The following is a 16,427-nucleotide window of genomic DNA, read 5'->3' on the forward strand; positions in this document are numbered from 1 at the left end:
GCCCCGGTCTCTTTTTGTCTCTTCCATTTCCTTCCTTCCTTCCTTTCTTTTTCTTTTCTATTTCCAAGTAGTGACCATTGACCTCTTGATCCTGGCCTTTCTCAGGGATCTAATATGACTGGCTAGCCCGCTGTGATGAGAAGCTTCAGTCTCTCTTAGCCTCTGTCTTAGCAAACAGAAAGCTGGCTACTATTTTAAGGGTCTGAAGCAGGTGCCTTGCTGCATGGTTCTGCCTGGAGGGTAGACAGTACCTGAATCTTGGAGCAGTGTTTCATTTTGTCCTCTTGTGGGATTGTGTTGGTGACAACAACAGCTTCAAAGGCAGCATTATTTATTCTGGAAATAGCTGGCCCAGAGAAGATTCCGTGGGTAAGGATAGCATAAACTTTGGTGGCACCAGCTGAGAGCAACCTGTAAAACAGAAGACAAAAAATTCCTAGTGGCATTGCATCCCTGTAACCCTAACACTAGGGAGGCCAAGACAGGAAGACTGAGTTAAAAACAAGCCAGAGCTACTGAGCAAAGTCCTGTCTCAAAAGAATTAAGTGTCCAAAAATACTCCAATATTCTTAAAACACTGTACCTTGTCTCAAAATTATTAGTGAAAAGTCTACCCTATAAAAATAAAACAAAAATCCATTTGCATTTATTTGGCCATACTACGGTCTTTTAATTGTGTATGTTAGCAAAATGCTCTGAGTTCCATTAAATCAAGGATTATCAGCCCTGGCATTTGGAGCTATATAATTCTTGTCATGGCGGCCATCTTGTCCATCATGGGAAAGTTCAGTAGCACCCCTGATTCATACACTACCAACATTCCCATGCGTTTAATTGTGACAAGCAATGATATCTTTAGGGGAAAACTGTCCTGTGCTGAGAACCACTGATTTCAACCAATAGTGCAAAATACATGTGACATGTAATCAAGCAACTCTAATTGTATTCCACAGCCATGTGTGGCGAAGGAGTGGGGGGCTCCCACTCTGCCAAGCACAGCCGTTGGAACGCCCCGTGAGCAATGAGACTAGCCCAAAGGTTGAGCTGAAAGCAGAAAGGGTACAAACAAGCAAATAAAACCTCTGTCTTTCTGGACCTGATTTCTAGGGAAGCACATTCTCTGATCCTTTACAAAAATGACCTGCAAGTCCAATCTAGAAAATAAAAATGCCCATGGATGTTTGTTGCTGGTGGTGTTTGTTTTTCTTACTGGGGAAAAGAGGACTGAGGAAAAAAAATGAGCCTAGAGTCTCCTGAGGCCTAAAACTCTACTGCCAAGTCATCAGCAACAATTAAGAAAAATAGGCTCAGTTTCAACTATTACATGCCTTATGGGTAAATGCATTTGCCACCAAGCCTGACAAGCTGAGTTCGATCCCTGTGACTCATAGTGGAAAGGGAGAATTGACTCACAAAGATTGTCTTCTGACCTCCACGACTGGACCATGGCATGCATACCTCCTCGACTCATGCGCACAAGCATGCATACGTATAAACACACACACACAAATAAACAAATAAAATACAATTTTATATGTATTTTTGTGAAGGAGATGTTTTCTTGTCTTTCCTGAACCAACCCACGTACTTATCGGCAGCATGGCAGATGGTACCACATGTGTCAGCCATGTCGTCAACCAGGATAGCCACACGGTCCTTCACATCGCCCACCAGAACCATCCGGTCCACTTCATTTGCTTTTTTTCTCTCTTTGTGAATCAAAGCAAATTCCACATTCAGCCTGTCCGCAATTGATGTAACCCTGTGGAAAGATGCAAAAGAAGATGATAACACAGCCCACCTAGGGATTTACAGCTGGGCCCTAGGCTGGGGAAATAGCTGAACTGTAAATTGTTTGCCTTGGAAGAATAAGAACCTGAGTTCAGTTCCTAGAACTCATGCTTGTGACCGTAGCTTTTGGGAGGCGGCAACGTGCAGATCCCTGGGTCTTGCTGGCCAGTCATGCTAGCCTATTTTGTGAACTCCAGGCAGGCCCTCAGTGAGAAACCCTGCCATAGACTGTTCACTAGCATATGTGAGCCCCCCCAAGTTCCATATCCAGCACTGGAAAAAATAAAATCTGTATTTGTAAAACATATTTGAGGAACTCAGCAAGCAGCCACCCTCAAGATAATGCAAAGTGTTAGGCCATACTGGTGACGGCAAGCATAGTCGAGATTATACACCACGCAGTCCACATGGGAAAGCGCGCTGCTGCTGAACTCTGACTCTGCGGTTGCTTGTCACGAATGTCAGGGCACCCTGGCACCTGGATAAGACTGCTGGTTAAGAAACTGCTACTTGATTTGTTAGGAGCTGGGAGTCCATTTAAAACTCACAGGCGAAACTTAAGACAAGCTACTTAGCACTTAACTATTTGCTTGGTTTCTGGAGCCAAGGTTGGGACAGAAGGCTTTGTTAGCATATTCAGGCGATGTGTAGGCTTCTGAGGAAAAGCTTCATAAAATGAGACCCTCTCCAACTGTGCTCAACCTCAAGTTGGTGGGCTGCATGCTGCCAAGGACAACAATGAATGTGGCCCAACACAAAATCATGGACTTGCTCAAAATTCGAGATTTTTAAAAAGAGGACTTATTGATTTCTGTTTTATATATATGGATGTTTGCCTGATGTACCATGTGTATCCAGTGCCTATGGAGAAGGTGCTGTATCTCCTTAAACTGTTATAGATGGTTGTGACCTACCGTGTGGGTGCTGGGAAAAGAACCTGGATCCTCTGGAACAGTAAGCAGTGTTCTTAACATCTAAGCCATCTCTCCAGCTTGAGATATTTTTTTAATAGAGCACATGAAGTTGGGAGAGGAATGTCGTGGAGGAAATAGGGCAGGAACTGGAGGTGACGGGAGTGAGGATTGATCAAAACACATTATATGCACGTATAGAATTGGCAAACAAAAAACACGATTTAAAAATAAACTTCAATTGCAAGATGCTCAGGTGTAAACTTTCTACATGACAATGGGTTTTATAATGTCAGAAGGGTGGCTATGCCTACCTAAATCTAGTTCCTCTGCCATCCAACATGGCTGTTCATTGTTGCTAACTCAGGAGAACACGAGTACACAAAAGAAAGAGAAAGGGAAGACAGGATAGTGAGTGAAAAACACACTTTGATGATGAAACTTCTTTTCAAACAATGCATAAATACAATGTGATAAAGGTCCTCCTATTATAATTTTAAAATAATAATCAGTCACAAGACAATTCCCGTTAAAAATGGAGGTACTAAAACAAATAGACCCCAACTTAGGAAGCAGGGGGATGGAAGATATCCTTTTAATATAGGGCTACCCATTATGTCACCCTCAAATGACAACCAAGAAAGCAGGACATACTTAGACCAGGACAAAGTAAGTGGACAACTGTCTGAAAAAAAAAAACAACACTTTCTGTGACTGAGAAGGCAGCACGAACAGGCATAGTTAGTCTTCCACCCAGGTTACCATGCCCCAAGTCTGAAAACTTTCAACATGGCCTTCAGTTCAGAAAACTGTAAAATACATAGAATATAGGCCTTATCTTTTAAATCACGTAAAGTGTATGATTTCATGGCATTTGTGTATTCACAATGAAACACAGCTATTAGCCTCTGTCTTGTTCCAGAACATGCCACAAAACCAAAAGGGAAGCCCACATCTATTGAATTGCGCTGCTATGCTCTTTGGCACACACATAGCTGAGTGCCTTTCTTCAAATCTTTTGAATATTAATCTGAGAGTAGAATTGCTCGAACATACAGAAGAACTCTATACAACTTATCCAGCCAGTATTTTCACAGGTCCTTTTAAACCCAATATGAACAAAGAAAATGAGACCTCTTTTTGCTGTGTATGGGTGTGTGTGTGTGTGTGTGTGTGTGTGTGTGTGTGTGTGTGAATGCATGCACAGAAGATAGACAAGGATATGGAGTGTCCTATTTGACCATTCTCTACTGTATCACTTTGAGAGAGATTTCTCATTGAACCTAGAACTTGCCAGTTTGGCTAGGCTGCCTGGCTCACACCTTCTAAGATCTGCCGGTTCCTGCTTCCAAGGGCTGAGATGACAGAGAGGTGCGGCCATGTCCAACTTCTACATGGGTGCTTGGCATATAAGCTCAGGTCTCCATGACATTTGAGACTGCATTTTGGCCCTTGGGAAAGTTAAGCAGCTTGACTATTTATCCCAATGGAAAGAACAGCAAAGGCAGATGATGCAGGAATTTAAGGGAACTGTCCTTACCAATGTATCCCGAAACTGAAATGGTGGAACGAAACAGTAGCAGTGGGGATGGTAGAAGCAGGTGAGAACTGAGAAGCTGCAGGGAGTGAAGCCCCTTTTTTGAATCTCTCCTAGGAGTCTTAATTTAAGTCTTTAAACAGTGTGTGTGTGTGTGTACGCGCGCACGTACACACACACATGCAGTCATGCACTCAGGTGTCCATGGGTGCCAGAATTTGGAATGGGATCCCCTGGAATTGGAGTTGCAGGTGGTTATAAGCTGCCTGACATGGGTACTGGGAATCCAGTCCTCGTATTCTATAAAGTAAGAATGGCAAGCGCTTTCTCACCCCTGAGCCATCTCTCCAGCCCCCTAAGAATCTTTTAAAAAATATTTTTAATTGATTTTTATTGAGCTCTCTATTTTTCTCTGTTCCTCTCCCTGCCTCTTCCTTCCCCTTTAACCCTCTCCCAAGGTCCCCATGCTCCCAATTTACTCAGGAGACCTTGTCTGACCCCCTAAGAATCTTAAGCTTCTGCTTTGCTGCTGAGATTGTTGGGATGGTGATGTTGAGAGACTAAACCTAGGTCCATGTGAAACAAGAATCTAGTGGGAAACCTCTGTGTAATACAGGGGTGCTACACATTTTCCATCCAGAATAGCAACCAATAAATCCTGTCCTGCTACCCCAGTCAATGGGAAGGATATTTACCCTGCCTTGTTTCTAATTCTGGGTGAAGGACAGTTTTTTCTTTCTAGAACATTCCACTATCTCCACTAGAACGTACCACATTTCCACTCTCCTGATGGTTGCTTATTTCAGTTCCCATTATCATGTAGCAAAAACACTCAAGCAGAGAGTTGAAATTAAAGTGATAATTTGGGATAGTTCTCCAAGGGATTACAAAGAAACTTTTCTGAAAAAAAAAAAGTGGATATAAGACATCCAAGGATAACAAGACACCCAAATTGGAAGCCAGAAACAGTTGTAACTGAAAAGTTAAGTCCAAAGAATGACCCACTGGAATTAGTTGAAAAAGAGGCTAAAGGACTTGTTTCATGTTTTAAAGAAATAAAATGGATACCTGGATAATAATAAAAGGGTAATGAAGAATGTTCAATCAAGACTTGAGAAAATAGAAAGTTGAGAAATAGAAAATAATACATTTAAACTTTATTGAAATTTAAAACACAGTGGCTAACAAAATGAAAATATCTAATATAGAGTAGATTAAAGATGAGATGAAGTTATAGTTCAGAATGGAACACAAAAAGAGAAAGAGAAAGTTCCCAAGCGCAAAGTCACGAATGGCAGAGTGACAATACGGCAGGAGTGGCTGTAGTCTGCCAAGAGAAAAAAAAGAGACCAGAGAGATGTCGTAGCTGGTAAAGCACTTGCCAGGTATACACAGAGACCCGAGTTGAAGCCCCAGCATCTGCCTAAAAGTTGGATGTGGTCGTGTGTGCTTCTTATTCCAGTTCTGGAGGATGTAGAGATAGGAGGATCCCTGGTGCTCACTGGTCAGCCAGGCTGACTAACTGGGAACTCCAGGTCAGAGTGAAAAAGCCCATCTCAAAACAAAACAAAACAACAAACAAGCAGATAGCTGCTACAGAATGACACCCAAGGCTGACCTCTGGCCACACACACACACACACACACACACACACACCCCACTTAAAATAAAAAACAATGCCTGAGAATTTTCCAGAATGACTAGAAGACGTGCTACTCTGACCAATAAATAAAATGAAAGAATTCCCAAGCAATTTCATGAACAGAAGACCAGACATCTTAAAAGAGGTGAAATAGGTCCCATAGAAAGGAACAGCTGTCAGATTAGCAGTCAGATTCTCAGCATCCACCATGAAGTCAGGCTATGAGTCTATAGACACTAAAATTGTACTTCCGCAGTGAAGCCAGCACGAAGATAGGTTCAAACTATACAACCTGAAAGCTCAACTCTAAAAATCCACAGTAGGAGTCAAAACTCTAGTCATTCGAGCAGACATCCTTCCTTCTGAAGGTGTCTGTCTACCGACAGCTTCCTTGCTTTAACAGTTAATTGAAAGAAGAAACCTGTAATTTGAAGGCAGGCAAAAAAAACTTTTGCCCCATAATCATCTTCAAGTATATGCTACATAGATGCCAATTTCATGTTAAACCTTTTAAACTTGGATTAGGGAAAGGAGGTCTCTCAGAACATCAGACAGCGTTTTTGTTTTTGTTTTTCAAAAAAGGGTACTTGAGCAGATTATGTAAATCGTAGATACCAAAGAATTCGTATTTATTTTGAGGAACGGGAAGGGCCCTGGTCTGCAGCACTGCAATGGGAGACACTACCATTTGTGGCTCAGGTTCTAAGTCCATGAAGTCGAGGCTGCAGATCATAATCCCCCTGCAAACAGGCAGGTAGACAGGCACAGAGGCCAGGGAAAGAAAGGTGAACTATGTGGCTCTTGGCACTGAGGCGCTTGGACATCTGACCTGGGTAAAAGCTCCGGCCACATCAGTTACTTGCTGGTTCATGTAGCATAAGAGAAAGGGATAGATTCTGGCCCCCAATCCCCTGGGTCACTGTAAAATGATCATTTCCTGAGACAGCTGCATGGACCTAATTCCATATACACACTGGAGACTAACATGTGCTTCTCAGAAGTGAGGTATCACAGAAATCTTAGATGGGAAGAAAATAGACATTAGGTTTGATTGGTGCATGGCTGTGGGGAGGTCAGAGGTTGGTGCTGGGTGTCTTCCTTTGTCACTCTCCACCTTATGACTGCACATAGGGTCTCTCACTGAAACTGGAGTGAGTTCACTGCTTTGGTTAGGCCGCCTGACCAGCAAAGCCTTGGAATCTGTGTGTCTCTGCCTCATTGGTGTTAGAGACACACACGGCCACACCTAAGCATTTCTGTTGATGCTGGGGGTACAGATTCAGGGCAACATGCTTAGACAGCGAGCACTCTGCTCACTGAGCAATCTCTCCATCTACACATTATGATTTAAATGTTATTTATTAGTAGAATGGGTGTGAGTGCAGGTATGCCCAGACCACTCTATGCCCATGGAAGTCAGAGGACAACTCTTGTAAGTGGTGGATTCTGGGGATTGAACTCGGGTCATTAGGCTTGTATCGCAAGCATCTTGATCTGCTGAGCCATTTCACTACTATTGCCAGGTCCATATGTGTGATTTTGATTTCCACTCTTTTCTCTTTGTGTGTGCATATGACTTCTCAAGACATCTAATACACCAAATTTTTCCTACTGGTGTCCCTAATGTTATAAGATAGTTATATATATTTTTTTCTTTCCAGCTCTTAAATTTTTATAGCATATGAGCAAAGAGCATAATAAGAAAAACGTTTATATATTAAGAAACCAGTTTCATTCACTTCCCACATCACTTTATAGTTAGCTGCTACACACACACACACACACACACACACATATACGTGTGTATATATATTTACTATAGGGTTGCTTCTTATTGGTCTATGTTCCTCATCAGTTCAATTAAGCTTCAAAGACTACCCAACAGTGACCTCCAGTGGCAAGACAAAGTTTTACTTGAAAAGATGTCACCCCAAAGTTTTCTCTAAAACATCAGTCTTAGATTTCCCAGATAGATGATAAGATGATATTTTCTCTAGTGAAATATGACTTTTCGCGTTAAGCAAAAGAAACCAAAGATATCCACTGTATAGATCACATACTACCTGCCAGGGTGTTCCAGCAGGACTATCAGTCGGAGAATACCTCATTCCAAAATAGGACGATGACAAAGAAGTATAGAAGACACTTAAGGTAAAGAAAAAGGAGGTGACACAAATTCCTACATGTATACCCTTAAAGAGCCGGTCTTTCCCAGCAGAGGGAGCAGGGTGGCTAGAAGAGAGTGCTCCGAGGAGTCGTACACAAAAGAGCATTTTAACCTTGCTCACTTACTTACTCTGGTCTAGTCTCTGTATTTCTGTCTGTCTGCCTGTCTCTGCATGTGTGATGCAGTGTACCTACGCCTCTGTGTTGTAGGTACATATGTCTAGAGGCTAGAGAAAGCCACCAAATTTCTCCCACTATCAGCTCTTACCTTATATTTTGAGGCAGGGTCTCTCACTGAACCTGGAGCTTGACCGGCAATTAGCAAGTGCCAGTGATCATTCTGTCTCTCCCCCTCACATGCTAAGGTTACAGGGGTATGGGGCCATGCCTGGCTTTGGGGAACTTCAATGCAAGTCCTAACGCTTGAGCAGAAAGAGTGCTTTACCCACTGCACATCTCCCAAGTCCTCTTCTGTGATTTTTCAAAGTAGGAACCAGCAAGTAGATAGAGGAACTTGGCATATAATAAAAAATGTTGTTTCAAACCAGTAGAGAGAGGATGGGTGTTTTAATAGTTCTTGAATGACTAGATAGCTGATGGAGGAGAGGGGGAATTGGACTTTTATTTTACTTTTTAGTTCGCAATAAATGTCAAATGCAAGAAAAATCAGGACATTAAAAAGAGAAAAAGAGGCCTTTAAAATATCTAAAATCGCAAGAGAAGAAAAATTTTAGGAGAAAGCCAAGTGCTTCATAAGTCTAGAAGAGAGAATGTGAAGAAAGCAGGACTGTAAGATGGTTTTCCAGGTTCTTCAGGGAATAAGAATATAAAAGGGGGAGGACATTAAAATTCTGAGAAAATGGCCGAGACACTCATGAAAAGCAGAGCTGGGATTTCCTACCTTTGCCAATCCACAGGGCAGAGACTCCACAAGACATTACCAGCTCTCATGGAAAACCCGTCATGCCAGAAAGGATGCTGGACCTCGCTCCTAACAACCTGAGCTCACAGGAAGAAACACCACAGGTAACCTGCCTGATATGTTAACTGTAACTAATCATAAGCTATGTGAGCAGAGCTGGGTACCAAGATACTGGCAGCCATACTGGATAATGCCATCCAGAATATCATTCTGAAAGAGCCACTTTTGGCATTGTCCACCAAAACTCAAATGGCTTGCCCCTTTGGATTGGCAGTTCTGTTTCTAAGAATCTACCTTACTTAGACAAGTATGTAAAATGTCAAAGCAAGTCTGCTGCCTCTGGACTACACAAACTACAGTGCCTATGTATGAGTGAGTGGCAAGAAATCACAGAAATGAGGATACACACACACACACATACACACACACATACACACATACACACACACAAGGGACTATTACAAAGCTATAAAAATAACCATGTAACTGAATGCAGGCAGTACTACACCCTGGAATGGTTTCTTGCACTGAATAAACAGAGAAGGAATATTAGGAACCAGCATTTATTTATGCCTGCTCTATGACAAAGAATACAATGTGACTAGCTGCTGCCACCCTGGCCATGATAGGCTGTACCTTCAAATCACAAGCCAGACCAGATTCTTCCTCCCTTAAAAAAAAATGATCAAGAACCTCTGTTACATAACCATGAGATTACTGCTAAACTATAGCAAGTACGTCTTTTAAAAATCTCAGTGGCGAAGTGTGCACAGCATCTACACTACTTTTACTGGTGTTCAAACACCCAAAAGAAAAGAAACGCAGAGAGGAGAGGAGAGGCTTCGCTTGGGCTCATTGTTTGAGGAAATGAAGCCCATCATGGCGGGAAGTGGCTGGGAGGAGGCAGCTTCTTGGTGGCAGGAGCAGGTGGCTCATATTTGCCACATCTTAGGGGAACAGGAAGCAGAGAATCAAGAAGAAGCTGATCAGGGTTATAAACTACAGGGCCCACCCCACAGTGACCCACTTCTAGCCACACTGTACCTCGCCAAGCAGCTGCGGAGCAAATGTGCAGCCACAGGAGGCTGTGGTAACCATTCCATGCTCAAACCGTAGCGCATTATCTGCTGTGTTTATGAAAAGGGGGCCATCTGTGTTTGAACACTATCCTAACACTAGAAAGAACAGCAGTGCTTAGCAAAGCCGAGTCACTTTTTGCATGATTCTTCAATTTCTTTTAATTTTTTTACTACTGTGTGCTTGTGTGTGTGTACGTGTGTGCATGTATGTGTGTGTGTGAACATGTATAAATACCAGGGCACAAGTGTGGCCATCAAGTAATAAGTTGCGGAAGTCAGGTCTCTCCTCCTACCACGAGGCTCCCAGGTATCAAACTCTGCTAGTCAGGCTTCGATGCAGGTACCTTTAGCTGCTGGGCCATCTCCCTTACCCCTACTTCAATTTGTCTTTCTGAAAGCATGAATGCTATTTTTTGTCTGTACATAGAGATAGTTGTGATAAGAAAAAGGAAAAGGCCAAAAGAACTCTAGGGAATCTATTATTCTTTAGACTTACTTGGACCAAAGTTCTATTTTGTTCTTTTTTATTTTTTTTAATTTATTAAAAATTTCTGTCTCTTCCCCACCGCCGCCTCCCCTTTCCCTCCCCCTCCCCCAGTCAAGTCCCCCCCCCCCGTCAGCCCAAAGAGCAATCAGGGTTCTCTGCCCTGTGGGAAGTCCAAGGACCACCCTCCTCCATCCAGGTCTCGTAAGGCGAGCATCCAAACTGCCTAGGCTCCCACAAAGCCAATACGTGCAGTAGGCTCAAAAACCCATTGTCATTGTTCTTGAGGTCTCAGTAGCCCTCATTGTCCGCTATGTTCAGTGAGACCTGTTTTAACCCAGGCTTTTTCAGACCCAGGCCAGCTGGCCTTGGTGAGTTCCCGATAGAACATCCCCAATGCTAGACAAGATGGTCAGTTACTGCATGAGCAATTGACATGAAAATGTCTCTGAGTGCAGTCCCATGCAGGTGAGCTGGTATAGCTAGAGGCTGAGTCAGGGACATGGCTGGCAACTGCCAATGGGCATGGGGTTTCTTTCCTCTTGATGTGATGGAAGTATCCTAGGGATGGATAATGGTGGCAATTGCACAAATGAGAATATACTGAAAAGCACTTAGCTTTATATTTACATGGGGAGCTATAGGCATATGAATTACAACCTGCACCTGATATTATAACCCAAGGTATCTAATACCCCTGGACCATTTGGCCTAGGAGAGATCTGATAGATGTGAACAGATATTCCACCTTGTGACTTTGGGAAGCTTCCATAGCAACTGCAAGCATTTCCAGGAGAAATGATGCTGCAAAGTCACTCACACTGCTAAAAAGACCTGGGCAAACCTCAATGTATTGACCAAGGTCACAATTGGTCCCATCATGCTCTGGGCATCAAGCTCAACCCATGCCTAGCTGGGGGTTAGCTACCCTAACTGCTGCTGACATTTATGTATCTCCTTCCTGTGCAGAGGCACTTCTGGTCAGTGACAGAGGTCCCTCTCCAGTTACTGGCCCTCTTTCCTTCTCCTCTTCTGTGCAGGGAACCAAAGTGGCTACTGGATACCAGTTGTGAGCACAACTGTGCTCTCCTGAGAATCAGGGCCTACACTGTACTGGATGGGCCCTGAGACTGCTTTGTAGGCCATTCCTAAGTTCCTAAGTGTCATTCTAGGTCTGCGGCTGGGCTGTAGGTGGATGAAGATATCAACACTGGGGAGAAGCTGCATGCATGTGTGTGCATATGTGTGTGTGCTCCAGTGTGTCTGTGTAGTGCTGTGGATGGAACCCGGGGCAATGGGCATGCCTAGTAATCTTCCACCACTGGGCCACACCTAAGGTCATTGCACTTTTGAGTCCTTCAGAAGTCCAATGGCGATTCTTGACCCTGGATTCCAACAGTAGACTCACATTTTTGGGCCTCTTTACTTTAGCTGGTGGGTAGAGGTCTCTCCTACCTTTCCCTACTTTGGCAATAGACTCTTGCCATGTTTTATCTTCCCAGAGAGCGGCTGGCAAGTTCTGCAAGGTTCAGGGTGTTTAGCATCACTTTGCAGTAAGCAGTGTGTCCGAACAGCACTACCTTCTTACTTATTCTTGTTGCAACCTCATCCCCGTGCGCTCCAGTGGCTCACACATTCCTGGAAGCTCGTCCATGGAGCTGATTGACTTGGCCACTCAGTGCTACTTTCTTAGGCTGCCATGATGGCGCTGGCCAGCTTGTCCGTGAACTTGCTCATTTGACAATCATTCTAACACTCCTAAGCACTGGCTGGCTGTGCCTGAAGGCTATACACAACTGAATCCAGGCACATCAGGCCCTCAGGGCTAGCTGGCTTTAGAGAATCAGACATCAGGTCACATTGTTCAGTAACTGCTCCCTGACCAACTCAAACTTTCTCCTTAGGGCTTCTACAGCCTGGGACTGACGTTTGCATTAATTTTCTTAGCCCAGGGAGTCGGGTACCCCAGGGAGACGCTGCATTCACCTGCCTGTGGCATAGGCTTGGGGCTGGATTTCTTGTGGGTGGCTACTTTTTCCCTTATCCAAAGGCTCTGCTTATTGGCCAGGGTCTGGCTTTCAGCACCCTGCTTTATGGAGATCCCTGCATAGGTGGGAGAGGCCAAGCTGACTGCCCTTTCCCATCTCAGTCCTACTCACCAGGCCACCCAAATACAGCCCCCAGCACCATCTGTATACAGGCAGGCAGTAGCTATTTCCCACTCTTGTTGCTCCTCATACATACATTTCTCTGCAATTCTATTTCGGGTTCTATTCTGGCTACTCTAGTCATGTGTTGGGGTTTAGAAGAGACATACATAGATAGATCTGATCTACATGGGAAGTAGAAAAAAGACAAGATCTCCTGAGTAAACTGGGAGTGTGGGGACCCTGAGGGAGGGTTGAAGGGGAGGGGTGAGACAGGGAGGGGAGCAAAGAAAAATGTAGATCTCAATAACAATCAATAAAAAAAGGACTAATTCAGCCAACTGTATTAACTAAAACCCTTTTTATAGAGAGTATATATGTGTTCATTGTATTTTCATGAATGCTGTGAAATGCAGAGAGAGTGACGGGCTTCTGCGCTAGGCAAAGCCTAAGGCCTACTTAGTGGCTCATTTATAGGATAGAGTGTTATATAATTAAAAGCAAGCTTCCTGGGGAAAGGGATATAGCTCAATGGTACTTGCTTACCATCTATGAGGCATTGAGTACTATCTATCCTCAGCAATACACACACACACACACACACACACACACACACACACAGAGAGAGAGAGAGAGAGAGAGAGAGAGAGAGAGAGAGAGAGAGAGAGAGAAAGCGAGCACTTTTATAAAACGTGCTTCATATAGCTTTGTATGGTGTGTACACATACATGGAGGTCCCAGGCTAATGTCAGGAATGTTCCTTGATTGTTCTTTTATCTTATTCATTGAGGCAGTGTCTCTCAATCAAAGCCCAAGCCAGTCAGACAGCCCTGGGGATTCCCCTCTCTCTGCATTCTGAGGCTGAACTCAGAGGCAGATCATTAAACACACCCAGCATTTATGTAAGTTCTGCAGAGTCAACTCCAGCCGTCAAGCTTGCAGGGCAATAGCTTAAGCAGCGAGCTATGTCTCCAGGACACAAAGCAGGCCTTCTCACTTAAGACACAGAAAAATACAGGAAGCAGGAAAGCAGAAAGTAGAGACAGAAATCTGCATGGGATCACTTGCGTGGTACCTTTTGGCTCCTCCAGCATCGGGGGAAACAATGATACAGTTTCTCCATTCAGTGATGTTCTCCCGAATCCACTGAAGAACTGCAGGCTCTGCATATAAATTATCCACAGGGATATCAAAGAATCCCTAAGGAGAGAAATCAATGTCACTTTACAGGCTTGTTTTCGGATCGAGTATGAGGTTTATTAGAGTACATGGTTGGTGGTGTCAGTGGTTCAGCACAGTGGAAACCCTCAGGAGTACAGGGCCTATCTCACGTCTGAGGGACCACGACTGGAGATGTAGTTGGCCCACGTTCACTGGGGAAAAGCTGCTTCTCAGCTACTATGCCTTCCAACTCATCTGCATTAAACTTGGTGAAGTCTCAATTCTTTGAGATGTGGATTTTCCGGCAGTCAGGGGACCTTGAACTTGATTGTGCAGGGTCTCAATCACGTTCCTTTTTCTGCAGGTTGCTACAGGTCAACATGATGGCCTGGCTACTGTGCCCTGGAGCTTCTCAAGCGTGCCCCATATACCTATCTGAAATCTAGACTGGAGACAGCGTGAGAAAAGAGACACGACTATCTAGCAGAAAATTCTGTTTCTGAGGTCTCTTAGAGAAACCCATACAAGCAGTGTCCCAAGTAGGCTGCTATTGTCTGCCACTGCACACCAGGCCCCAGGAGGAAAGGAACATAGTCAGCATAATTGGATAAAGGTTTTTTAAAAGAAAAAAAAAAGATTTTTTAAAAAAGATAACTGCTATCTCTAAATCATATTTGAATTACTTATCCAAAAGTTACCTTTATATAACTCTCTCCCTTTGGCTAATTGTAACAGAATTAAATCTAATGATAGAGATGTTACAAGCCATCTTTTGGTCCATCCCTTTTCTGGGCATGCTCCGATATTTATGTGATGGTCAGTGCACCAAGGGAAAGGACAGCATTGCAGGGCAGAGGGGAAAAGCAGTTAGCTTTTTGTCATTGCTGTAGTCCTAGCACTTACCACAGATCAAATACTTCACAGGCATTACATACCATAAGCAGGCACTGTGAAATGTGACCTGTTTTAATGACCGAAGAAGGAAGGTATGAAGAACTTAAAAATGTGTATGGCAGGACTGGGGAGATGGCTCAGTGCGTAGATGTGTAAAGTACTTGTTGTACAAGCATCATGTCCTGAAGTGGAATCCCCAGAAACCATAAAGCAGCTGGCCATGATAGTGCATATGCTATAGCAGCAGTGCTGGGGAAGCAGAGGCGGGAAGAGCCCTGGAGCTCATTGGTTAGCCAATCTATCTGAATTGATGAGCTCTGGGTCCAGTGAAAGATCCCGGCATAAGAAACAAGATGGAGAGTGATCGTGGAGGACATCCGGTGTTGACCCCTTGCCTTCATGTGTATGCGCACACAAGTGCACACAAATACACACAGTGCACACTACAATGCTATCATTTTAACTGTCTTACAGATGTTTAGGTGGAATCGCAAAGCACATGAAAGGAATTCCTTGCTCCTCCAAAATGAGTGGGAGGCAAGGTGTGATAGGGATGGCGGCATCAACAGGAAAGACGAACAGCCCAGAGAATAGCTGTGCAAACTCTTAAACCTTTCAAAATTAAGTACAGAGAGTTAGGACCTGACCATGGGCAGAAAGACAATGCTGGTACCTGGATCTGAGAGGCATGCAGGTCCATGGTGATGATGTGATCGGCCCCAGCAACTGACAGCATGTTGGCCACAAGTTTAGCAGAAATTGGAGCACGACTCTAAAAAATAGAAACAGGGATTTAATATCAGACAAAGCTGGAAACTGTTAGAGTCATTTTGCAAAGATATTCATGAGGAAACCAAATGGATGGTTTGGCATGGATGTAACCAATAAGGAGAATTACAAACTAGGACAACAAAAGATATATTCAACACATTGCATTTGGTTACTAAATATTGACCATTGGTTGACACTGTTGGTTTTTGAGCCTGGATCTTATATAGCCCAGGTTGATCTCCAGTTCACTAATGCAACCGAGGATGACCATGATCTAGGCATGTGCTACCATGCTCAGTTTCTGTGGTAGTGAGGCTGGGACCCAAGGTTTCCTGTATCCCAGGCAAGCACTCTACCATCTAAGCTACTTCTCCAGCCTTCTGTATCCTACTATGAGGCTATGCCCCTGACACTACAGTAGAATACAAATATCTAAGGAATAAAGTCAAACTGAATATACTTGACATTACGGTTTTTATAATTCAAATAGTAAGGAAGCATGAGGAGGTTCAACAAGACAGCTTAAGAGATCACTTTAAAGGGAAGGCCAGCCAGTGCTAGGCTAAGAGTGTTCTAGAAGGAAACAACGAAATATATAAAGTCTCCCAAGCCAAAACACCATCAAATAGCTTTTCCAAGGCCCCAAAGTCCAGTTATGAAAGAAGTACCATGCCCTGAGAGATGAAAGCTAACCCTACTACAAATTAAGCAGCAACAACAACAACAAACAAAAAACACTTATAGGCAATTGAGAATTCAACGTTCAGAGAAACAAGTTCATTGTCCTCACTGTCTTTATGCCTTTTCTAAAGTTATCTAACTTCTTTATAGCTTCAGTTTCCACATCATAAATCATGGGCAATGAAAATGTCCACATCAAAGCAACCAAAGAGTCCACGCAGTTATCACTAGACATAGTCCA

The 16,427-nt window shown here is 43.7% G+C and overlaps 1 protein-coding gene and 1 pseudogene across 2 annotated transcripts in view; both read right to left on the reverse strand.

Moving 5' to 3' along the window:
- The window catches only part of Prps2 (phosphoribosyl pyrophosphate synthetase 2), a 38,007-nt gene that overhangs the window by 4,390 nt on the left and 17,190 nt on the right, over nucleotides 1-16,427 (reverse strand). For both annotated transcript variants that reach the window (XM_050121039.1, XM_050121038.1), the window contains exons 3-6: nucleotides 15,408-15,506; nucleotides 13,755-13,879; nucleotides 1,589-1,762; nucleotides 252-411 (exon numbers count right to left, since the gene is read on the reverse strand). In XM_050121039.1, coding sequence (XP_049976996.1) covers nucleotides 252-411; nucleotides 1,589-1,762; nucleotides 13,755-13,879; nucleotides 15,408-15,506 — 558 coding nt within the window. The remainder of the gene's footprint in view (nucleotides 1-251; nucleotides 412-1,588; nucleotides 1,763-13,754; nucleotides 13,880-15,407; nucleotides 15,507-16,427) is intronic.
- Nucleotides 14,332-14,453, reverse strand: LOC126487963 (uncharacterized; annotated as a pseudogene).

The sequence above is a fragment of the Alexandromys fortis genome, unplaced genomic scaffold (genome assembly GCF_014885135.2).
Source record: "Alexandromys fortis isolate MF-2015 unplaced genomic scaffold, M_Fortis_MF-2015_v1.1 scaffold_192, whole genome shotgun sequence".
Lineage (NCBI taxonomy): Eukaryota > Metazoa > Chordata > Mammalia > Rodentia > Cricetidae > Alexandromys > Alexandromys fortis.